Below are 25,778 nucleotides of genomic sequence, written 5' to 3' on the forward strand. Positions count from 1 at the left end.
CATAGTTTAGTGTGGTTCTGAATTGAGCTTTCATGCAGTGGTCACAGGACAGGAATTCAGTGGGCTTCCTAGCTCTGTGCCCCTCAGAAACAGTGTACACCATGCAAAATAGTTTAAAAGTAACAAAATAAATGTGCCCCAATTTGCATAACTTACATTGGTTGCAGAATCCAGTTTTTCTTCTTGCAGAATTTGTGTAACGTTGGCATAGAATTTTGAGAGGGAGTGTTAGTTTGGAGTATACACAGCCCTGATCCTGACTTTCTCTTTCTCATTCCCTCTTTGTTTAAGCCTGTGATTAGCCTTGGGCTATACGTTTTTGAAACAGCTTTAAAGAGATTATTCCAATCCTGTATCCAGTGCACAAGATTATGGGTTCATCGCCAAAAGAGAAGAAAACAATCCGTGGCATGACCTTTCCTTAGCACCTTAAAAAGATAACTTTGGAAGTCAAGCTCCAGAAAATGATAAAAAGAGAAGAGTGGGTGATTCATCCTGAATAAGGATTTGCAGGCTCTCATTAGCGAGCAACGCTGTGGAAAGAGATTATAATGTGGATCCGTAACTGGGACTCTCCCCTTCTCAAGCAGCCAACTTCGAGTATATATATGCTCTTTCCAGATACCCTTTTTAGCTGTGCTAATGGCTACCCTTCAGCACATGAAGGTTGGCTTTCTTCGGCAGCTCTGACCGATATCTATTTTTGGGTCCCCTTCTAAAAACAGATGGTTCTGATTAAGAGCCTTCCCTTACGATTCCTTGCCATAAGCTGTGAGGAGCAACAGATGGTTAGCAATGTAACGTACAAAACCCAGAGTTGTTTCTCCAGAGTGTGCAATCTTTTTGTGATCTGAACTAGATTTCCCTGCCCTGACTTGTAGAGTCTTAAAAAAAAAAAACACCCCAAAAAACAAACAAACCCCATCTTCTTGACAAAAGAGATACATTCAAGAGAGATGAAGCAAACAGAAAAAAACTCTTTCTGCTGCCTCTGTGTATTGGTGAGGGATAAGAGCAGTGCTGTAACTAGTAATTTTCATGGATGGGACAGAATCCTGATTTCTTGCCCTCTCTGTAAATAAATAATAATAATAAATTTTATTATTCAACAGTAGCATTAAATAACAGTAGCATCAAAAGCAGTCAGTTCAAAGCCACCAACATCCCTTAAACATCTCCAAATTTATTATTATTATTATTATTATTATTATTATTTAATTTAACATATTTTTATACCGCCCAAAACTTACGTCTCTGAGTGGTTCACAACCAGATAAAAACCAAGATAAAATGTTAGTTAAAAACAAAACAAATCAAAATTTAAAACACAGCAATTAAAAAACAATTTTAAAAAACAATATTCTAAAAATAACATTAAAACAATTAAAACAATATCAGTTAAAAGCCTGGTTGAACAGATGTGTGTTTAAAGACTTTTTAAAAATTGTCAAAGATTGGGAGGCTCTTATTTCACTGGGGAGCGCATTTCAAAGCCTCGGGGCAGCCACGGAGAAGGCCCGTCCCTGAGTAGCTGCCAGACGAGCTGGTGGCAGAAGCAGACGGACCTCTTCTGATGATCTCAATGGGCGGTGGGGTTCATGACGAAGAAGATGTTCTCTTAAATACCCAGGGCCCAAGCTGTTTAGGGCTTTGTAGGTTATGAACAGCACCTTGTATTTTGCCCGGAAACATATCTGCAGCCCGTGTAACTCCTTCAATACGGGAGTAATATGGTCTCTCCTAAATGACCCAGAGACCAGCCTGGCTGCCACATTCTGGACCAACTGTAGTTTCCGGACTACGTACAAGGGCAGCCCCACATAGAGTGCATTGCAGTAATCCAGTCTGGAGGTTACCAGCAGATGTACCACTATTTTGAGGACATCTGTCTCAAGAAACGGATGCAGCTGGTGTATCAGCCGAAGCTGATAGAAGGCACTTCTGGCCACTGCCTCAACCTGGGACACCAGGGAGAGACTTGGATCCAAAAGCACCCCTAGATTGCGTACCTGTTCCTTCTGGGGAAGTGTGACCCCATCCAGAATAGGCAGAACAAAATCGTCTCTCGAGTTTTGACCCCACACAATGAGTACCTCCATCTTACCTGGATTCAGTCTCAGTTTGTTATCCCTCATCCAGCCCATTACCGACTCCAGACAGGCATTTAGGGAGGTTATGCCCTCTCCCGATGATGCTGACATGGAGAAATAGATTTGGGTGTCATCAGCATACTGAAAACACCCTGCACCAAATCTCCTGATGATCTCTCCCAGTGATTTCATGTAGATGTTAAACAACATCAGAGACAATACGGAGTCCTAAGTGACACCATACAAAAGTTCAGATTTTGAAGAACAACAGTCTCCAAGGGACACGATCTGGAACCTGCCCGAGAGGTAGGAGCGGAACCACTGCAGAGCAGTGCCTCCTACCCCCAACCCCCTCAGATGCTCCAGAAGGATACTATGGTCGATAGTATCGAAAGCCGCCGAGGTGTCCAGAAGGACTAAAAGAGTCACACTTCCTCTGTCAATTCCCAGTTGGAGATCATCCATCAGGCCGACCAAGGCAGTCTCTACCCCATAGCCAGTCCGGAAGCCAGTTTGAAACGGGTCTAGATAACCCGTTTCTTCCAAGACTGTCTGGAGCTGGGAGGCCACCACATTTATGCCCCACATTTATCTAAAATATTTATACCCCTGTTTTAATAATAAAATAATAAGTTACCCTTGGATCGACCTCTTTGAGGAGCACTTGATAAAGGGGCTGTTTACACACCCGAGTGTGCACGCGGTTGAGCGGGCAGGAGGAAGGCAGGGTTCAACCTACCTTTGCCCAGACAGCCGCTCACAGACTGGGCAGTGCACTAGCTGTGCGCCCGCAAGACCAGCACTGCCGACTCCAAGAGCAATGCAGCTGAATCTCCACGCTGCTCCTGGCTGCGCTGGTCAATAGAGGCTGGGATTTGCTGTCCATGAATCACACAATGCACTGCGTGGCATGTGAGATGCATTGGGGTTTTCCCCAAAGTGATGCGCGCTCAGGTTCCCCCCTTTTCTTGCGGCTGGGCTAGTAGTAGCCCAGCTCGCGCACAACCCCCATAGCCAGGGTTGAGGGAGCACTCGCTCCCTTAACTTCAGCTAACAGCTGGGCTAAGAAGCACGGCTAGGCCTGATCCCGGCAGTTTTCACGTGCAGCCTGACCCTAGCCTGGGTTAGGCTGTGCGTGAGAACAGCCTCACTATCTGGGGATACTCATGTTCCTAGGGATGAGTAGACTTCCCTCATTCCATTCTTTTATAGCTCCATGGGGGTGCTCTGACATGCGTTCCACTCCTCCTGAATTCTGGTATAACTGCAAGGGTGGTCCTTCCATGATGCAAGGTGACATGGTTGCCTCAAGCGACAACTTCATCTGCCTTCCCTTTGCCTACCCCCTGGCATCCACATGGCCATTGCTCCGTAAGAGTTTCTCCTCTTCTCCTGACCTCCTTTGCCTCTTAACTGCCACTTCCTGCCAAGCACACCCTCCTCTACTGCTTCAGGAACTAAAGAAAGAATGCTTGAGACATTCAGAGAGTCCAAAGCCGCCCCAGGTTTAACTGGAAGCTGCAGCAAAGTTCCATGCAGAGTCTTCCGGACTAACTTTGTGCATTTAATATAGTGGGCTGAGGGGAGAATAATGGAAGCTTCTAATGAATCAATTCCACTTTGGAAATAAGACTAGGTAATTCAGAACCAGGAGAGGAGAACTAGTCTTGTGGTAGCAAGCATGACTTGTCTCATTAGCTAAGCAAGGTCCGCCCTGGTTGCATTTGGATGGGAGACCACATGTGAGCACTGTAAGATATTCCCCTCAGAGGATGGAGCTGCTTTGGGAAGAGCAGAAGGTTCCAAGCTCCCTCCCTGGCATCTGCAAGATAGGGCTGAGAGAGACTCCTGCCTGCAACCTTGGAGAGGCTGCTGCCAGTCTGTGTAGACCAGGCCTGCTCAACTTAGGCCCCTCAGCTGTTTTTGGACTACAACTCCCACAGTCCCCAGCCACAGTGGCCAGTAGCCAGGGATTATGGGAGCTGTAGGTCAACATCTGCAGGAGGGCCGAAGTTGAGCAGCCCTGGTGTAGACAATACTGAGCTACAGTGAGGGAAATAAGTATTTGATCCCCTGCTGATTTTGTCCGTTTGCCCTCTGACACAGAAATGACCAGGCTATAATTGGAATGGTAGGTTTATTGTAGCTGTGAGAGACAGAATAACAACAAACAAACCCTCAAAAGCCCAGTGCCCAAAAGTCAGCGATGGATTTGCATTGTAGTGAGGGAAATAAGTATTCGATCCCCTATCAACCAGCAAGATTTCAGGCTCCCAGGTGTCTTTTCACTATATGCAGGTAACGAGCTGAGATGAGGAACACCCTCTGTAAGGGAGTGCTCCTAATCCCAGCTTGTTACAGTACCTGTATAAAAGACACCTGTCCATAGAAGCAGGCAATCACTCAGCTTCCAAACTCACCACCATGCCCAAGACCAAAGAGCTGTCGAAGGATGTCAGGGACAAGGTTGTAGACCTGCACAAGGCTGGACTGGGCTACAAGACTATCACCAAGCAGCTTGGTGAGAAGGTGACTACAGTTGGCACGATAACTCGCAAATGGAAGAAACACAAAATAACTGTCAATCTCCCTCGGTCTGGGGCTGCATGCAAGATCTCACCTCGTGGAGTTGCAATGATCATGAGAACGGTGACAAAGCAGCCCAGAACTACACGGGGGGAACTTGTCAATGATCTCAGGGCAGCTGGAACCATAGTCACCAAGAAAACAATTGGTAACACACTACGCCATGAAGGACTGAAATCTTGCAGTGCCCGCAAGGTCCCCCTGCTCAAGGCAGCACATGTACAGGCCCGTCTGCAGTTTGCCAATGCACATCTGAATGATCCAGAGGAGAACTGGGCGAAAGTGTTGTGGTCAGATGAGACCAAAATCGAGCTCTTTGGCATCAACTCAACTCGCCGTGTGTGGAGGAGGAGGAATGCTGCCTATGAGCCCAAGAACACCATCCCCACCATCAAACATGGAGGTGGACACATTATGCTTTGGGGGTGTTTTTCTGCTAAGGGGACAGGACACCTTCACCGCATCAAAGGGACAATGGACGGGACCATGTACTGTCAGATCTTGGGTGAGCACCTCCTTCCCTCAGCCAGGCAATTGAGAATGGGTCGTGGATGGGTATTCCAGCATGACAATGACCCAAAACACACAGCCAAGGCAACAAAGGAGCGGCTCAAGAAGATGCACATGAAGGTCCTGGAGTGGCCCAGCCAGTCTCCAGACCTTAATCCCATAGAAAATCTGTGGAGGGAGCTGAAGGTTCGGGTTGCCAAACATCAGCCTCAAAACCTTTCTGACTTGGAGAGGATCTGCAAAGAGGAGTGGGACAACAACCCTCCTGGGTTGTGTGCAAACCTGGTGGCCAACTACAAGAAACGTCTGGCCTCTGTGATTGCCAACAAGGGTTTTGCCACCAAGTACTAAGACATCTTTTGTGAAGGGATCGAATACTTATTTCCCTCACTACAATGCAAATCCATCGCTGACTTTTGGGCACTGGGCTTTTGAGGGTTTGTTTGTTGTTGTTCTGTCTCTCACAGCTACAATAAACCTACCATTCCAATTATAGCCTGGTCATTTCTGTGTCAGAGGGCAAACGGACAAAATCAGCAGGGGATCAAATACTTATTTCCCTCACTGTAGATAGACCAATGGTCTGATTCAGTATATCACAGCTTCCTATGTCCTGTGTTCCTATATGTCCTATGTTCTAACTGGACTGGAACTCCCATCATCACCCGTCACTATGGCCGTTGTTGCTTGGAATGATGGGATTTGTAGTCCAACAATATCTGGGGACCCAATATCTGGGGATCGTGCTTTAGGCAGTAATCAATGACAAACTTCTACTTCAACCAGCTTGTTTCCCACACTAAGCCCCTATCAATATCTGGTTTCACCCCCCAGTCAGTTTGAAAAACACATCGGGGCTATTCTTACGATCACAAAAACCGGGCTAGGAAAATCCTAGCCCGATTTTTGTGATCGTCAGAACCACCAGGCTTGCAGCCGAGCCCGGTGGTTCTGGAGCGGCTAACCCGCTCCTGTAGCCCGCCCCTTAGCCTGGGTTTGTGGACTATCTGCTCGTGAGTAGCCGCGGCGCAGCTCCAAGCTGCGGCTACTTGTGATTAGACCCCCGGCCGGGAGGCTTAAAAGCAGCCTCCCGGCTTGGGGGTCTCCCCAGTATGCCCTGCGCGCTCGCGCAGGGCATACTGGGGCTTCCAGGGACCGCATGGCCCCTGCTCCCCCCACTCCCCCGCCGGCTCTGTCTTGGGGCCGGCCATCATGTGGGCGGCCGATCCGGCCACCCAGGGCTCCCTGCCCACTCATGAGCAGGGAGAGTGGGCTTAGCCCGCTCTTCCCGCTCACCGCTAGGAACCAGCTCTCACTGATGGTGAGACCCAGTCCATCTAATGATTTCAAACTGAAAAGAAAACAAGGCTCTCCAAATGAGGACAGAACTCTTTGTTAAAACCAAAGCACCTAATGTGTGACTTTCTAGAAAGGTTGAGAATTGTGTTCCACAGCTTAGGTTTGGCACATCAAGGCCTTAAGTAACATTTTATGTTAAATGTTACATTTACGTAGCATTTTTATGGAAGTCTGTGGTTTCATCAGGAACTGAGCTAAGATTATTGTCATTAAGGTTTTCTAGAAAGACTTGGATGTGTGAGCTGGCTGCAAGTTTTGGACTGATACACCCCATCTCAGGGGAAGCATGCAGATTTGAAGTGTGTGTGTGAGAGAGAGAGAGAGAGAAAGAGAGAGAGAGAGAGAGAGAATTTATGGGGCAGGATCCATACTAAGTAGGAGAGCAAGTGTGGTGTGGTGGTTAGTGTTGTACTAGGACCAGAGGGACCCGAGTTCAAATCCCCCTTCAGCCATGAAACTCACTGTATCGCTCTGGACCAGTCACTTCTCTCTCGGCCTAACCTACCTCACAGGGTTGTGAGGATAAACATACCCATGTATACATCACTCTGGGCTCCTTGAGGAAGAATGGGATATAAGCGTAAAAATAAAAACAAACAAACAAATAAAATGTCTAAGTCCCACTCAAATTCATGGAACTTAAGTTAGTCACGACTAACTTGGCTCATTCATTTCAGTGGTGCTTAGTCATGACTAATTAGTCTGGATCCTGCCCATTATCTTTATTATAATTGGCTGACATCCAGACTAACTTACTGAATAATATTGCTCAGGGAGTAATGTAAAGGACTATATAATTTCAATAGGACTACTCAGGAGTAACTCATTCTGGCTGATAGCCACAATATCTGATTCCAAATGAAATTGTAAGACCACAATGGAAACCTTGGTTACAGGTTTCAGGCTCCTGCAAGTGTTGGGAATATAATAGTTTATATACAGCTCCCTGGCAAGGCTCTAAACACCTGCCTGCAGCAGGATTTCCCCTGGGCCAAAGGAAGAAAGGAAAGGGGTAGTCAGGAAGGACTCCCACTGTGTCTGAATGCAGCATGTCTCTTAAACAGACTGAAAAGGAGATAGCATGTTGCTGGCAACCGCTTACATTCTGCACAGAACCTCATCGGTCCAACAGACATTGGTTCTGTACAACTCCAAAGCCTGTCCACCCTGCTAGCAAATGCAGAGAGGCTCCATGGATGCAAAGAACTGTATCATCCCTGTAGTGATGATTTCCCCATCATTCCCAATGAGAGAAGCATCACTACAGTGAGGATTCAATTCTGAATAGCCACGGTGCCCCTCTGTATTTAGGCTGTGGAGTCACATGGAACCAGTGTGGATGTTCTTCTCTTAAACAGTCATTGTCTCTGTTCACACCAAGATGATATATTTATTTTATTTTAATTTATTTATTACATTTATATCCTGCTCTCCCTCCAAGGAGCCCAGAGCGGTGTTCTACGTACTTAAGTTGCTCCTCACAACAACCCTGTGAAGTAGGTTAGGCTGAGAGAGAAGTGACTGGCCCAGAGTCAAGTATCATGGCTGAATGGGGATTTGAACTCGGGTCTCCTTGGTCCTAGTCCGGCACTCTAACCACTACACCATGCTGGCTCTCCTCCATGTACGCCTGCTTTTCCTCCATGTCAGCCTGGTGATGGGCGTTCTAATACAGTTTGGAAACTAGAAATGACTTTATTCACTGTGTCTTACTACAACACAAGAAGTACCGTTCTTGGCCAAATGAATGAGTCACTGAGTTATTGGCCAAGCTTTATTTCCCAACTCTCAGTGGGTGGTGATGCCCTTCTCTGAGATATACAGATAAAATATTGATTTTTTTAAAAAAATATTTTGTACAGTCTACCTAGTGGCTGTAAGGTTGTCTCACTATGCCTTCTATGGCACAGTGTATGTTTTGCCCAAGCTAACATTTGAAGTTTCAAGGGGACCTGTAAAAATACACACATTAAACACTTCTGGGCATATCTACTTTAATTAAAAGGCAAAGGCAAATGTAGACTGAAGAAAACAATCTGTATACTGACATCTCCCCCCACCCAATGTGGATGCCATGAAGGCACTTACTACTCCATTGTTGGGCTAGTTTAGGGGTTCAGCTAGTTTCTCCATTGTTAGGAAGTGCAGAGTATACATGGGCACAGGAAAGTTACATAAGTGCCAAACTAGTTAAACTCCAGCTCTAAGCCTGCTCAGCTTCCCCGTTGCTTTCCTGCTCTAGTAGAGTTCCTCTCCTTCTAAAGCTTCAGATCTGAAGGACTTTCTTTCTTCTTGTGTGGTTTTGGCTAGTGAGATGTTCAACTTGACTTCATTGGCACATGCTAGTTAGATAAATTGCATATTTTTTTGGTGGGGGGCATGCTAGTTAGATAAATTGCATATTGGGGCAAAAAAACCCAACTTCACATATACACTGATGAGGTCTGAGCTGTCAGTGACTGACCAGGGGAGAGATCTTGGGGTCATGGTAGACAGCTTGTTGAAATTGTAGACACAGTGCTCTGCAGCTGTGAAAAATGCAGATTCCATGCTAGGGATAATCAGGAAGGGGACTGAAAATCAAAATGCTAGTATTATCATGCCCTTATACAAAACTGTGGTGTGGCCACATTTGGAGTACTGTGTACAGTTAAGAACATAAGAACAGCCCTGCTGGATCAGGCCCAAGGCCCATCTAGTCCAGCATCCTGTTTTGCACAGTGGCCCACCAGATGCTGCTGGAAGCCACAGGCAGGAGCTGAGGGCATGCTCTCTCTCTCCTGCTGTTACTCCCCTGCAACTGGAACTCAGAGGCATCCTGCCTTTGAGGCTGGAGGTGGCCTGTAGCCCTCCGACTAGTAGCCAATGATAGACCTCTCCTCCATAGTTTTGATCACAGTTTTGGTCACCGTATCTTAAGAGCTGGAAAAGATGCAGAAGAGGGCAACCAAGATGATCAGGGGCTTGGAGAACCTTCCTTATGAGGCAAGGCTACAGCATCTGGGGCTTTTTAGTTTGGAAAAGAGGCAACTGCAGGGAGACATGATAGAGGCACATAAAATTATGTGTGGAGTAGAGCGTTGACAGAGAGAAATTTTTTTCTCCCTCTCTCACAACACTAGAGCCAGAGGGTCATCCCATGAAACCGAAGGCCGGGAAATTTAGGACCAACATAAAGAAGTGCTTTTCCACACAGCACATAATTAATCTATGGAATTCTCTGCCATGGGATGTGGTGATTTCCCTACTAGCTTGGATGGCTTTAAAAGGGACTTAGAGAAATTCATGGAAGACAGGTCTATCAATGGCTACTAGTCTGGAGGCTTTGGGCCACCTCCAGCTTCAGATGCACATTACCTCTCAATACCAGTTGCAGGGGAGCAACAGCAGGAGAGAGGGCATGCCCTCAACTCCTGCCTGTAGGCTTCCAGCGGCATCTGGTGGACCACTGTGTGAAACAGGATGCTGGACTAGATAGACCTTGGGCCTGATCCAGGAGGGCTGTTCTGATGTTCTTGAAAGAAAGCCAAAGGAGGTTGTTGCTATGGCCTGTCCCTTCCATTTACCAGTTGAATCTCTTGCTTTTTCTCCACCTGAAGCCGTTTTTGAGCTGATTCACATTGCTGGTTTCCTTCATATAGTTGTGTGTGTGAGTATGCTACAGCACGGAAAAAGGTTAGAGGACTAGTTTGAATACGGTGTCCGACTGCCTAGGGGCAACTCTTCTATGAGACAAAGTGATCCAGTTGCCTCAGGCAGCAGGTTATTGGAGTACAAGTGAGGTGGCAAGATGTCTTCCTGCCCCAAGCTTTAAAAAGGGGGGGGGGCAGGAGATTGCACATGAAGGTGAGCGGCGTTTGGTCCCTGCCTCAGGTGCACAGAGATGTCCCTGCTACCGCCACCGCCTTGTCCTCCACATGATGCAGGACATGCTTTCCGCTTTCCTTTACTGAGGAAGTACAGTCTGCCCTTCCTGAACAGAATTAAGGAGAACAGCCTTTAGGACGGATGACACTACTTCTCCACAAGCCCACATTCCTGTCCATTTCTCTCTAGATATTAAACACTGCCCCCAACAACTGTACCCTATATAAGTAGAAAACACAAGGCACATTCATATGTTATATTCAACACTCATTCGGTTGAGTGTACAGGGTACACAGGTACAGATCTGTATACACAGGTAGTTTATTCACATGTTATGTTAGTTCAGCACCATATATTTGAGGGACCTGTACCCAGGTTCACTTTTGTTTATTTGGTTGGTTGGTTGGTTTGTTTATTTGTTTATTTATTTAAAATACTTCTATACCGTGCAAAACTTGCTCCTTTTAAAATTAAAGCAAGTACAGTCATTCACACAAAAATATGTACAAAATATACACATAGGTATAGACATCTGTACACTCATACAACATAATAAGGTCATTCACATGACCAAAATCCCTGGGGCTAGAGAAGGCTGGAGGGGTGGCAAGATTATGCCTACGTTCCCCTGCATGATTGCAGCTCCTTCCCTGCTTTGCTGCATTGCTCAGCTACACATTCGCTGCTGCGGTGAATGGGGTGGTGATCCGAAGCTGGCAAGAGGGCGGCTTGGTCTTCAGGGATCCCACAATGCAGTGTGCTGCTCATGGGGAGCACTGGGTGAATGTCGGCTTCCGGGACACTCCTTTTTCCCGGCTCTGTGGTTGAGCTGGCTCCCAGCGGCCCACTCACCCACACGACTGGGGGTTGGGCTTGGTGGTTGTGTGCGTGCCCTCCAACCTCACTTTTAGTCTGGGTAGAAAAACCAGGCAATCCAGTTGGAGAGGCTAAACAGGCTAGGGAGCAGAATTTTCTCTCCGCAAAAGATACCCACCCCCTTCTAGGTTTTTGTGCCAACCCACATTCTCAACAGCAGCTCCGTTCTTGGAGTTTGTCCCTTCTTTAATGGGTCTTGGAACAAGGAGGAAGTTGGTGCAAAATCTGGTTGTGGTGTTGTCACCCCCACCCCCTGTTTTTCTGGGCAGGGACATTTCAGTGCACAGAACCCAGTTTCTTATATAGCAACACTGAGACGTTCACGTAATGCCACACAAGAAAAATCTTGCTACTACGTCCGTCATGGAACTCAAGGTAGCTTATCTGGGGCTCTCATGTGGTCACCCCTCCAAGTGCTGACCAAACCTACACCTGCTTAGCTTCAGCAAGGTGGCTGTATCATGTTCCTTCAGGCCGCTGCGATAGAAATATAGCTGAACAGTTAACATGGTTGCAAGCTTGCCGTTTAGCTTTTAGCCGGGAGCAGCCCTTCTGTGAGGCGCAAGGTCAGGTGGTCACCCCATCTGAGGAGTGGCTTGGCAGGGAGCAAGCATGAATTGTCCCCTTGTGCTAAGCAGGACCTGCCCTGGTTTGCATTTGAATGGGAGCCTACATGTGTGATATTCTGTAAGATATTCCCCTTAGGGGATGGGGCCACTCTGGGAAGAGCACCTGCATGCTTGCATGCAGAAGGTTCCAAGTTCCCTCCCTGTCATCTCCAAGACAGGGCTGAGACTTCTGCCTGTAACCTTGTAGAAGCTGCTGCCAGTCTGTGTAGACAATACTGAGCTAGGCGGACCAATGGGCTGACTCGGTAGAAAGCAGCTTCCTGTGTCCCAAGCGCTCCCCTCCTGCCACCAGCAGCTACCATCCGCTGCCAGTGCTCACGGCCACCGCCCTCCCTCACTCCACCAGCGTTCTCTCTAATTTTTTTCATCTGTATGTGGAATGAGTTTTTTTCTGGGTGGAGGCATCAAGGCAGTGTGTGTGGACGTGCATTCAGAATGGGGCCTTCCTGGTTCAACCTGAGCGGGATCTAAAATTAACTAAGCGGACATCGAAAACCTTGTGAGCGCAGGCATGTGTGCACGCCTTAGAGGGAACATGGCACCCCACTGGGGCATATGGCTCACTTTCCGTTCCTTGCTCCTCGCTCCTGCTTATGCCCCCTGCCACTGACATACAGTAGGAATGCTTTGGCGGCGGCTGCCTGACTTGGTGGTATAATATCGGAGAGCTCACATGTTGCCTTGGCTGCCTCAGCATCATGGCCTGAGAATGCTGAGCACCCGCCCACAGAGGAGTGAGTGAGTGTGTGTGTGGTGTGTCATATTGTCCTGTGCCATGGGCAACAAAGTGTCTTAGGCCAGCCCTGATTTTAGGAACATAGGAAACTGCCATATACTGAGTCAGACCATTGGTCTATCTAGCTCAGTATTGTCTTCACAGACTGGCAGCGGCTTCTCCAAGGTTGCAGGCAGGAATCTCTCTCAGCTCTATCTTGGAGAAGCCAGGGAGGGAACTTGGAACCTAGATGTTTTTCCCAGAGCGGCTCCATCCCCTGAGGGGAATATCTTCCAGTGCTCACACATCAAGTCTCCCATTCATATGCAACCAGGGCAGACCCTGCTTAGCTATGGGGACAAGTCATGCTTGCTACCACAAGACCAGCTCTCCTCTCCAGAGTCCATTTTAGTGGACTCTGCTTGGCTCCTAGATCTGAGCCTTGCCTCCGTCTAACAGCTCCTGTGACGAGGCCGTAACATTTTAATGTGGGACAGGTTTTTAAACCAGAAAGGCATCCCGATGCAGGGCTGTTCCCAGTTTGCCACCACACCTTGTGCGTATATTTCCTTTGCGCATTACAACCTGATCAAAAGACAATAATTGCAGGGTCCCCTGGTCAGCTTGCTGCTATAAGCCCTGTTTTCACGAGGCCGTCCTCTTTGGCATTCCGGTGCTCCCTTGTGCTTTCCGGCCCATGCAGAAAGACCGCTTGAAAGCTGTTTCCAATCCTCATTTTCCAGACCTTTCACACACACACCCACTCCCAGTCCTCCAGTTTCTGATTCTGTGCTGCCAGCAGACCAGTTTGCTTTCCAGCCAAAGGAGTACGTGTGTGCTTTTAACATGACTTCATTTTTTGGGCACTTCGACTGCACTGCGCCGGCCTCCCTGCTCTTCCGCTCCGTGTGTTCAGAATATTCCACTCAAGTTCTTCAGATGTTTTTCATGCCTCAAGAAACCCACTCCCTCCTCCGAGCTAGAAAGAAAGTTGGGTTTTGTGTGTTTTCATGCGTGCTTGCACAACTGCAGCTGGGGTTTTTATGAGGACTGAATCGGGACCTGGCTTGGCTCTCGGGAGTCTAATTCACGGAGGAAGGGTGAATAAAATTTAAGCCCAGTTTGCTGCGTAGGCTGCATGCATGCCATGGTTTCGAGGGAGCACAGAGAAAACGCTGAATGTGGTATTGGTAGAGAGATTTATCTTTCTGAGCATCTCAAGTTTTCCTCCTCCTCCTTTAAAAATCAAGTTTCTAGTCCTTACTGTGCAAAGATATCCTTCACAGTGATGGCTGCTGAAGTCTCAAAAGCCAGAATGGGGATTCAATACTCAAGATGGCCCCTCCCTCTGATTAGGAACATTGGGATAAATGATGCACAACGCTTACATATGCATTGGAAGAGAGATTAATGCAAATGTTTTCAATTTGCATAATTTAGATAGATGGCAGGAAACAGGTTTTCTTGGCATCAAGAAAGGGGATGCTTTTTTGCATGCATTTGTGCACTCTCTTTGCTGTTAAATTGGACCCTACCCTCCTCCTTTTTTATGTGATTGTGGTAGTTATGGATTTAAACCGGGGCCACAAAACCTTTTTGGTCCTCCAGCAGTTTTTGGACTACAACTCCTATCATCCTCAGCCATAGTGAGGGATGGTGGGAGTTGTAGTCCAACATTTGCAGGAGGGCTGAAGTTGTGCAGCCTTGGTTTAAACACGTGGGCCTATCCCGACATACCTAGTTTAGCTTTAGAAATATATATTCTGCCCCTGGTAACTCAGCAAAGAGACACTTTTTAAAGTAGTGAGTCCCTTATATTTAGTAGGGGGAGAGCAGTAGCCCTATCCAGCCCAAGCACAGCACCCTCCAGTGGCTGTTGCTGGTATCTGCCTTATGTTTCTTTTTACATTGTGAGTCCTTTGGGGACAGGGGGCTCATCTTATTTATGTCGTCTTTACTTTTCTCAGAGGTGCTCTTACCCCTAGACTTTGGGGCCAAAGTCCTGGGTCTCCAAAGCCCCCAGGGGCCCCCAGATCCTCTTCAGTCTGTCCCGGGTAGTGTGCTCGCCCAGCTGAACATGATGAGGCTCAGTTTGCAGCAGAGGGGTGTCCTCCAAAGGCCTTTAGGTCTAGGCTCCAAAATTACCTAGGTGCACCTCTGACTTTTCTATGTAAACCACTTTGAGAACTTTGGTTGAAAAGTGGTATATAAACGTCCATAGTCGTAGTAAATACAGCTTGCTTTCTGGAAGAATAGGCACATATTCCTGTCTCTCACAGGATATTCCAACCCCTGCCCCAATCCACTGAAATATGTGAAGCGGGAACACCTACATGTCTATGCCCTGCTCACAAGAAATCCTTCCCATATTCAGTATAGAGGGGAGTGTGAGTAGACCCACTGGCCATTGATTGTCCAGAGTTTTGACATGCATGGAGAATCCCTCTGTGTATTCAGCGCCATCCCTTGTGGTCACACCCTGAATGTTCAGCCTCCCATAGAAGTTGTGCCCAGATGAGGCACAACAGAAGTGGGGTCTGTGGGTGTAATCCTGTTCCTCCTCTCTGTGGTTACTTAGAACAGGGCTGCATAACTTTGACCCTCCAGCTGTTGTCGGACGACGACTCCCATCATCCCTGACTATTGGCCACTGTGGCTGGGGATGATGGAAGTTATAATCCAGCGTGGTGTAGTGGTTAGAGTGCTGGACTAGGACCGGGAAGACCCAAGTTCAAATCCCCATTCAGCCATAATACCTGCTGGGTGACTCTGGGCCAGTCACTTCTCTTTCAACCCAACCTACTTCACAGGGTTGTTGTGAGGAGAAACTTAAGTATGTAGTATACTGCTCTGGGCTCCTTGGAGGAAGAGCGGGATATAACATGTTGTTAATAATAATAATGATGATGATGTAAAAATATTATGGGACTTCCGACTACAAACAGACAAACATCTGCCACACAATACACCAGATATAACTGTAGTCGAGAAGAAAGAAAAACAAGTGAAAATAATCGACATAGCAATACCAGGGGATAGCAGAATAGAAGAAAAAGAAATAGAAAAAAATCACCAAATACAAAGATCTACAAATGGAAATTGAAAGGCTGTGGCAGAAAAAGACCAAAATAATCCCAGTGGTGATTGGTGCCCTGGATGCAGTTCCAAAAGACCTTGAAGAGCACCTCAACACCATAGGGGCCACAGAAATCACCATCAGCCAATTACAAAAAGCAGCTTTACTGGGAACAGCCTGTATTCTGCGACGATATCTATAACAATTGACAATAAAATTTAGCCATCCCAGGTCCTTGGGAAGGACTCGATGTCTGGCTAAAACAAACCAGTCAATAACACCTGTCTGACTGTGTAAACAAGAAATAATAATATAATCCAAAACTAGCTGAAAGGCCAAAGTTTTGCAGCCTGGAGTTAAAAGCAGGTTGTGGCAGAGAATCTGATTGCTTTGCATGCTGAAGGTCGCAGGTTCAATCCCTGGCTTCTCCAGGTAGGACTGGGAGAGACTCTGAAGAACAGCCCTGCTGGATTAGGCCCAAGGCCCATCTAGTCCAGCATCCGGTTTCACACAGTGGCCCACCAGATGCCACTGGGAAGCCCACAGGCAGAAGCTGAGGGCATGCCCTCTTTCCTGCTGTTACTCCCCTGCAACTGGTACTCAGAGGCATCCTGCCTTCTGGCATCACTCCTGCCAGTCACTGCATAGACAATACTGAGCAAGCTGGACCAGTGTTCTTCTGACTCAGTATAAGGTATCTCCTTATGAATGCAAGGAGGATTTCTTGTGAATAGGGCTCTATGTTCAATTGCACGTGTGGCTTGCTCTGTTTTAAGAGTTGCATTTCTTGCTGCCACGGTTTATACAAGCTGCAGAATCAATAAGAGAACCTTTCGCTGGGCTGTATCACTTCAGAGACTGACTGGAGAGGGAAGTTAGCATGTTTGAATATGGGAGGAGAGCTGGTCCTCATGGTTGCAAGCTTGCCATTTAGATTTTAGGAGTGGCTCAGCGGGGAGCAAGCTGGTCTTCTGGTAGCAAGCATGACTTGCCCCCTTTGCTAAGCAGGGTCTGTCCTGGTTTGCATTTGAATGGGAGACTACATGTGTGAGCACTGTAGGATATTCTCCTTAGGGGATGGGGCTGCTCTGGGAAGAGTACCTGCATGCTTGCATGTAGAAGGTTCCAAGTTCCCTGCCTGGCATCTCCAGATAGGGCTGAGGCTTTTGCCTCTAACCTTGAAGAAGCTGCTGTCAGTCTGTGTAGACGATACTCACCAGCTCTGTTCCCTCTAACAGGAGTTCCCAGATGTTGCTCACTACAACTCCCAGCATCCCCAACTGCAGTTGCCTTTGGCTGGGGATTCTGGGAGTTGTAGTCAGCAACATCTGGGAACTCCTATTAGAGGGAACAGTGCTCACCAGCCCATCCACGCAGCTTCTGAAGGTGGGAAAGAGACATTTATTTATTTTATTTATCAAACGTGTACACTGCCCCAAACCTTCGTCTCTTGGCAGTTGACAATAACATAAAACAAGTTAAAAACATATACCAAAACTAAAAACAATTTAACGTTTTAAAAATAAACCAGAAATCAAAACCTAAAAATTTAGGAAGCTGAGAAAGCTTGGGCAAAAAGATGGGTTTTCGAGTGTTTTTTCAAAATTGCCAGAGACGTTTGCGCAGCTTGCGAGCCAACCAAGAGCCCGTCCTCACTGCTAGCCGAGGTGCAGGCTCTTCCATGCGCACTAATAGAGCATCAGAGTAGCTGTGTCACTGCTGACACTGGGAATAAAGGAAGTCGTGGTGCAGCGACTCTGATGCACAGCTTAGTGTGCACGGAAGCGCCCTGCGCCTCCACTGGCAGTGGGTTGGACTCACACAGCTGGGTGTGAGACTCTGCCTTCCCCCGTGGACGGGACTTCAGGCTGCCTCAGGGTTATGGCCCCTGGGGAGCGACGTGCCGCTGATTTGGCAGCCTGTTACCTTCACAGACTACCCAAGGGAACTGCTGCCTCCAGGTCTCCTAAGGATTCCCAGGGCTCCTTCTTTCGGCAGCCCTCCTCCTGGACTGGCTTTTCATCATAGGCCAGTCCTGGTTTGTATAGCCCCTGCCATATGGGGTAACTCTCGCGAGATCCTGTCGTCTCACGAGACTTCGGCCCGACATCTCGCGAGAGCTGCCTCCGAGCGGTGGTGTCTCGATACCCTGTGAGGTCCAGGCAGTAGCTCCCTGGTTCGGCAAAACAGCCTCATCGGGGACTATGTGGCCAGGAGGGATCGACGACACTCGTGCCGCGAGGTAAACTCTCAGGCATCAGCCTGATCCCTTGTGGCGGCCCGCAGCCCATCAGGGCATCCCCAACACTAGGTCAGAGGGCTTTTCATCCTGTCCCGTTAAAGGGCTGGGGAGAGCCGCTGGGTTCGATGGCGCCCTCTGACTCAGCTGCTGCTTAGCACACAATCACTTCCTCCCCCTCGTGCCTTGCTTTTTACTCGCAGATGGTCGCAAAGTGGGGTGTGCAGTGCTCCCAAACCTGGCTAGCATCTCCTACCCTAATTAGGATCATGTGAACGAGCTTGGTACATCAGTGGGAAGGGCCCAACCTCTCCTTCTCCGTGGCTTACACTTTTTCTATATACATGGAGCTTTCCGCACCGAATGGCACCGAAACACACAAACTTTCCCCTGCCGTCGGAAGCAGTACAAGATGAAACATTATCGCTTGGTTCTTCTGTGTGTATAAATTGGCCCATTGTCAGGTAGGGTCAAGTGTGGGGCAGAGAGACTCCTGTGTATCAGCATTGTGTTGCATATGTGGTATGTCTTGTGCTCTGCTGGAGTACTGTTGTGAGGTATTCTTCTCATTGTATGTTTTGGCTGCTAGACATTTTATTTTTTTAAGGTCCTGTGTTTTAGACCTTTCCAGTAATCAGTGTCTTGAACTATGTGAGTAATACATTTAATCGTTCTGCCTGTTGTGGATCTTGCTACAGATGATTAATCTTAACTAAAGTAAGTAATTCTTTGCAAACGGTGGATTCTGCACTATTCAGAGGGCAGAAGTTGTGTTGAACGTCGCAAAAGCTGTGCGGTTACAAAGCTGAAGAGAGGCCATAAATTATATTAATTTAAAACCAATTCCATAGTCAGTAATATTAGGAAAGTCTTATTGATTGACATGTTGAGCAGTGTAATGTGGATGGTGCCGATCCACATGTGCTGCTGTGATCTCACAGTAGGCCCATCCGTGTTGCTGGGTTTTCCTAGTGAAGCCCTGGTGGCCATGCACTTTTGCACCAGAGTGCAAATACTAAAAGTAGCATGCCTGAACTCTGGAAGTGCAAGTTAGATTGGAGCATGTTGCTTGATTGTCAGTGACATGTTTCCGCTATAATTAGCACTTAACCATCTTCTTTGTGTTTGTCTATTTAAACTGCTTTGAGAACTTTTGTTGAAAAGCGCTATATAAATTTTCGTAGTAATAGTAGTAGTGCTTCCGGAGTGCGCGTGCACTACTCAAAATATTTGTTCCCTTGAGCAAAAGGGCCAGATTGCTGAGGTTTCACTGCAAGTCCGCAGCAGTGTGGGTTGGCACTGACCACATCACGCTGCTCAACATATCGGCCATTGGTTATTGAATGGCTGACAAAGGCAGTTCAGATTATCATAATTATTGTTGGACAAGTGTCCTACCCTAGTTCGGGAGCTGTGCACTCCCATTTTGTGATTGTGTGTGAGGGAAACAGTAAGGTTGGAGGGGGAGGAAGAGATTGGGAGAGAGGAGCTGGGTCAAGTGATGATGCCCTACCCGGCTCTCGTACCCAGCACTTTACTGAGGTAGGAGGAAATGTCTCCTCCACTGAGTTTGCTTTTCCCCTCACACACAATTACAAGCTCCCAAACTAGGGTAGGACAAGTATCCTTTTGTAGCGTATTGTGGGTCATGGAAAATTCCTCTCCTGACTCAGTCCAGGTTACTGGATAATCTCCCTGACTGGTCTAAACCAGTTCTGCAACATGAGGGAAGACTCTAGCGCCGAGTCATTCCTTTCCTCTGCTGAAGCAGACTGTCTGGCTTAAAAATCTTTAACTCTCCAAAACCCAGAAAGAAAGAAAAAAATTCTGGTAGGGTAAATCTCGCTGCCACCAAGCCGCCTCTATAGAAAGTCTTTCCCAACAGGGTTTGGGGTGACTAGCAATCCCCGTTTTACTTTGCTTCCCCTTGCCAGTAGGCAAGAATCAAACCTCTCTCTCCCATTTGTCTGCCTGCACATGGAGTTAATCCTTAATTGTTAATTTGGCCAAGCTATCTTTGAGCCATATTCTGCACCAGAGAAATCCCACTTATCGCGCCCCCTTCTGGGTTAATAGCCAACCTGCTGAGGCTTGTAAAAAGAACAGAGAGAGAAAAAAAACTTTTATTCAATTACTACAGACTGGTTCTGTCTGAGACTTTTAGCTTTTTTAGAAACACTTTCAAAATAATTAGTTGGTTACAAGAATACTTCAAAGGCACCTCGATGATGCTGGGGCACACTTTAAAATTTAGTTAAAGGTAAAGTGTGCTGTCAAGTCACTTCGTTGAAAATAACAGATATTTAGGAAGTGCAAAGCACACACACAAATAAAAATAAATTTCCTGACACAAAGTCTGACTACACAAACTGTTCTGTCAGCTGGATTCCCGAAGCCAACAAAGTCCTGGCTTCTCTTTTCCTTGGCTCACCAAACTCCTGATGAGAATCAAGCCTCCTGCAGATCTCTTAGCCTGAGAAATTATCCTGCAGCCTCCAGCCATGAAGCATCTGTCCTCATGCTAGTCCACACTCTCTGCCACAACTTCCTTTCTTGTTCCCAGAATTCCCCCCTGCAGCTCTCATGTCCCAAACACCTGTTGAACTGATTGGTCGAATCCTGGACGTCACCAGCCTGTCAGTCAAGACAGGGATTCACTTCCTGTTAACTCTTTAGAGGGATATTCCACATTGCGAAATGCAGGAGTTAGGGACCCACCAGAGTTGCTGTGCAATGTGAAAGGCAGCCTTGATGGTGCACAGTTGTGCAGTGACTTAAAACAGCATGTAGGCAGCTGCACCGTGCTACTTCCATTGGAAACACGATCATACAGCAACCTCGTCGGGTCCCTAATGCTGCCATTCCACTACATGGAGTGTCGACAATAGTTGTTTTCCCTCTAGAGTTGAAAGTCATTTCAAAGCCGGATCATTCTTCATGGTGTGTAAGAAATAACAGTCCTTATAACTCCGTATTTTGTTGATTGCTGTGTCTGTTGCTGTTTTCTGGTCTTGGACTGTAATAATAAACCCACATTTCATGGTGTGTACGTTTACCCCACTTTTGCCTCTGGTAAACAGATTTAGCAGAATTTTGTATTGTTTCAAAGACAGATTATCCAGGCAGGTCAAATGACTTCTATACATTGCTCTTTCTCTCTGACTCCAGTGCTGAAATGACCATCAGAGTCTCAACATTTTGCACTTATGGCACGAATGATCGGGAAACATCTGGTCAAGCTTGTGAATTCATTGTGTATAAAGTATAGGCTGCTGTAGCGTTGGGGCATTGTATTGGTGGTTTTTCTTGCTGTACCATATTTGCATTGTATTTTATTTTTTATTATTTGTTGGCTGGTCTTGGACTGTAACAGTACAGACTGATCCTCTTGTTTCAAAACCTGCTGCATCTGTAGTAAAAAAATTGGACAAAAAGAAACGTATGTGCTCATCGTGGGGAATGATGTCCCTCTCAAATCACTTTGATTTTTCTTTTTAAAAAATCTGTCTTTAGTTTTACACTAGCCTGCAAATTGCACACTCTGGAAAGACATCTAATTTGTAGTTGGGTGGTTACTTTTAGATTCTTCTGTGCCATCCGCCCAGAAAAGATTGTGCTTTCCTGGATATAATAAGCAAGACAGAAAGAGTGAAGGCCTACGGATACAGGGATTGTCATATCCCTTGAGGCTTGTTTGTCACACATCAGATGTATGCTGACTCTTGTCCATTAAGGTTACATTTTGGCTGTTAATAACTAGTAGCCTCTGTGAATTGATCTAATTAATTTTTAAAGCCACTAGTGGTGGTGACATTGTCCAGTAGCAGTAAAGTTCATAGGTCAATTGTGTTCTGTGGACTTCTGTTTGTCTGAAACCTGCTTCTTGTCTTTTCCTCTGAGCGATCTCAAATGGTGGTATTTTAAGAGCAATTGAATAATTGGCTTTTTCTTTTTCTGTAGCAACTTGTGATCTTTCATGTTTCTGTGTTTCTCAACTATCTTCTTTTTTTATTTTGTACAAACAGAACAAAATCCTTTAAAAAGGTCCCAGATGATTAAGCCTTTCTTCAGAAGAGGACTAATTCTCTGCTCTGTTTAATTGCTTTTTTCTCCTCCACTGGCTTTACTTCATCCTTTGTTCGGTGGGGCAGGCAGAATTGAAGGCCATTGTGGTGCATTGGGGCATCTTGGATTTAGATGTGGGATTAGGCCGAAACCACACGTTACGGCAGGCGTGTGGCCAGTCCTGAAAGCAGTGCCCTTGCATCTCCTCCTCTTCCCCGCATTAAGGCAAAACACATTTTGTGACAGCAGCAATTTAAGTTTCCATGTCCTCGGTCTGCTTCTTTGGCTTCTGCTTGCTGGGTGGGGAAACTCACAAGGTTATGAGGTCAGTAACCCATGATGTCTTACGAAATATTAGTGGCCGAGGACAGAGGAGGAGATGCTTCTGCTTTGGGGACTGGTCACAAGCAGTGTTCTCTCTATTTTTTATTTTTTTCCCCATCTGTGTGCAGAATGAGTTTTGTTCTGGGCAGCAGTATCAAGGCAGTGTGTGCGCATGTGCATTCAGAGTGGGACCTTCCTAATTCAACCTGAGCAGGATCTAAAATTGACTGAGTGGACATTAAAAAAAAAGTGAGCGCATGTGCACATGTGCACGCCTTTGAGGGAACACTGGTCACAAGGCAACACTTATGTGCAGCTTCCTGCTTCAAGGGTGGCCCCTGTTCAGCCGTGCCGGGGACCCTGTGGGATCTTGGAAAAGACAGACATTCTCCACATCGGGGCTGGCTCTAGGGATTTGGGCACCCTAGGCGACGTTTGGCCTCTCCCACTCCCAGCCGAGGCGTATGGAGCCCTGGCTTCAACTTGAGCCTTGCGGGCTGCTCATCCGCCAGGTCGAATGACCAGGCCGCACAAATGACTAGCCTGCACTGGTTTGAGGATACGGTGGGGGAGAGTCCCCAGGCTATTATGGGGGCAAAACTCTTAAGACTTTGGAGATGAAAAGATGCTGCTGTTAATTTGGAAATCCAGTCTGAGACCATTTCTTCTTTGGAAATGAATATGGAGGCAGGCCATTCATGTTCAAGAGAGGGGAGTGCAGCTTATGAGCCCAATTGTTTGTTGGGGGCAGAGGTGCAGTGAGCAGAGGAGACTGTATATTTGGTTGTGCTGGATGTGCAGCAGGCCCTCTGGGGAGCAGGGGGTGGTATTATATGTTGCATTCTTGCATCATTGTGCAGTACTTCAGGGGTGCAATAGAAGAGGGGGAAGAGAGAATAATTTGGCTGTGCTGTATATTCTGGCACTGTTTATCACCCCCCCCCCAGAAAGAATTGGTGTCCAAGGTCACCACCTAGTTCTGCCTAGTGGTTGGGCTGACCCTGCTGTGCAGTCCTCCAGTGACTGTAATCTGCAATGCGACCTCAGCATCCCTGCGCTAAAGGCTTCTTTCACAGGGGACAGGCTGTGGAGGAGGGAGTAATGTTTGCATCTCCCTCCACCCACCACAAAAAGACCTTAACAATTGTACGCATATGGACCTGAGGGGGATATTTATGTTCCTGCATATGCAAACCTCAGGAACATATTTATACCAGTGGAAAGGGCTTTTGCACTGTGAGGAGAGACTCGAAAATCTCTTCCCCGCACCCTGTGCCCAGCCTGCTACATAAGAAGCCTTCCGTGCAGGGATGCTGAAGGCTTCTTGCAGGCCCCCACAAAAGGGCTGTGCTCCAGCTCCAAAGACAGAGTGCTCACCTGGCTGCTCAGGGTTTCCCTCCCACTTAGGGGGTGGCGGGGGAGGTAACCACAGGTGTATTCTCTAGAGCAGGGATTCTTAACGTTGGGTCCTCAGATGTTATTGGACTTCAGTTCCCATAATCCCTAGCCCCAGTGGCCTTCGGTTGGGGGTTATGGGAGTTGAAGTCCAAAAACATCTGGGGACCCAACGTTGAGAATCCCTGCTCTAGAGCAGGGCTGGCCGGAAGATCCAGGAAGGGGTGGGACTGTTGTTGGCTACATGATGTCTTCAGTGGGCACCACCACCCTTCTGCTGGTTCAGCGTCTTCCTTTATGAGTTCATGCCTTTCTAGGTCCGGTACAGACAGCTAGTCCATCGTGGTGGTGAGTTTCGGGACCAGAGATGTGGCACAGGTTAGAGTCGGAATCTTATGGATGCAATTACTGCACGGGATCACCAAAATATATTGAGCAGAAGTTGTAGCAGCCAAAGTATGACCAACTAATGCAGAGCATCTCTCTCTGTGTCTCTCTCTCTCTATATATATATTTAATTTCTGTCCCCAGGAAGATTATGATCGCCTGAGACCATTATCGTACCCCATGACTGACGTCTTCCTCATCTGCTTCTCTGTGGTGAATCCAGCTTCCTTTCAGAATGTCAAGGAGGAATGGGTACCAGAGCTGAAAGAATATGCACCAAATGTACCCTTTTTGTTAGTTGGAACCCAGGTAGGTCCAAAGATAATGAGGTCGTTCACACAAACGGGTGGGTGGGGAGGTGGGCAGGTAGGCGGGGGAGGCTGGTTAAGCTTACCTTCCTCCCAGATGAGCCATGGCTTATGCCTATGAGTGTAGACCACCCTCCCAAATGAGTAGCACTGTGTGCCTGCAGTGCGCAGCTCCGGTGGCCAGGATGACACGTCCCGACCTCCGGGGCTGCAACACATGCAATGCATTGGGGGATTCCCCCAAGAAATGGGCGCTCTAGGTTCCTGTCTCTGTGTCTGCTGGGGCTAAACATAGCCCTAGAAGACTATGGACTACCATTAACCATAGCCCCGGGCTACCATTAACCCGGGTTTGGTAGCCCGGGTTAAGAGAGCGCTCCCTTAACCTCAGGTAACAGCCAAGCTAAAAAGCTGGGCTAGGCAGCTCTGGCCCATCAGGATCGGGCCCGATCCCAGAAGTTCTCACACTCAGCCTAACCGAGGCTGGGTGTCCCTCTGCTCTGCTCTGTTTTCCTGTCCTTATTTAATAGGATCATAGAATTTCAGAGTTGGAAGGGACCTTGAAAATCCTCCAGTCCAACATGTGGCTCAGCGGCAAGAACCCTCTGCAACCTCCCTGGCAGATGGCTGTCCTGTTTGGGAACCTCTAGAGAAGGAGGAGAGCCCAGCAAAGCCTCGCGAGGCAAAGTGTTCCACTGTCCAATCGCTCTTAGAGTCAGGGGTGTTCCTCCTGTTGCCTTGCCTGAACCGGCTGCCTTGGAACTGCTCCAGGAGCAGTCTGCTCTTCCTCCTGTGTGACAGCCCTTCAGATATTGGGCTATGGTAACTTGCCTTCTCTTTCCCAGGCTAAACGCACCCAGCACCTTCCGTGGTTCCTCATAAGACTTGGTTTCCAGGCCCTCGCCATCTTGGTTGCCTGCCTTTGAAACCAGTTTCAGTTCACCAATGCCCTCCTTAAAATGTGGGACCTAGAACTGGACATTCTGTTCCAAGCGAGGTCTTGCGATGTCCCTGCCCGTGGCCTTTGTTCCTCCAGGTCCACCACCCTCTGCTAACAAAAGTCTCCTGGTCTTTTACCTGACTCTTCCCAAACTCCCTTGCTGCCCCTGATTCCTGCAGCCTCCTTCCAGAGCACTTCACGGTGCTGCCACCTCTCTCCCTGGGAGCTCCCCAGACTCACCTTATCCGTGGGCATAGCCCTGTGGTCCTCACCCCCACCTAAAAAGGGAGCCGAAGTCCATGTAACTGCCGTTGTTCACCCCGTAAGACTCCTTCCTCCTCTCCCTTTCGGCCCCCTCTTTGCTGCCTCCTTCACTTGTCAACATTTGGATTGCAGGTTTCTCAGAGCAGAA

At 47.6% G+C, this 25,778-nt stretch overlaps 1 protein-coding gene across 2 annotated transcripts in view; it reads left to right on the forward strand.

Moving 5' to 3' along the window:
* Window positions 1-25,778, forward strand: part of RHOQ (ras homolog family member Q) — a 60,662-nt gene that overhangs the window by 23,208 nt on the left and 11,676 nt on the right. For both annotated transcript variants that reach the window (XR_008320203.1, XM_053312299.1), the window contains exon 3: window positions 24,263-24,427. Coding sequence is in view for 1 of the 2 variants with exons in the window: in XM_053312299.1 (XP_053168274.1) it covers window positions 24,263-24,427 (165 nt within the window). In the remaining variant the exon portion in view is untranslated. The remainder of the gene's footprint in view (window positions 1-24,262; window positions 24,428-25,778) is intronic.

The sequence above is a fragment of the Hemicordylus capensis genome, chromosome 1 (genome assembly GCF_027244095.1).
Source record: "Hemicordylus capensis ecotype Gifberg chromosome 1, rHemCap1.1.pri, whole genome shotgun sequence".
NCBI classification, from domain to species: Eukaryota; Metazoa; Chordata; class Lepidosauria; order Squamata; family Cordylidae; genus Hemicordylus; species Hemicordylus capensis.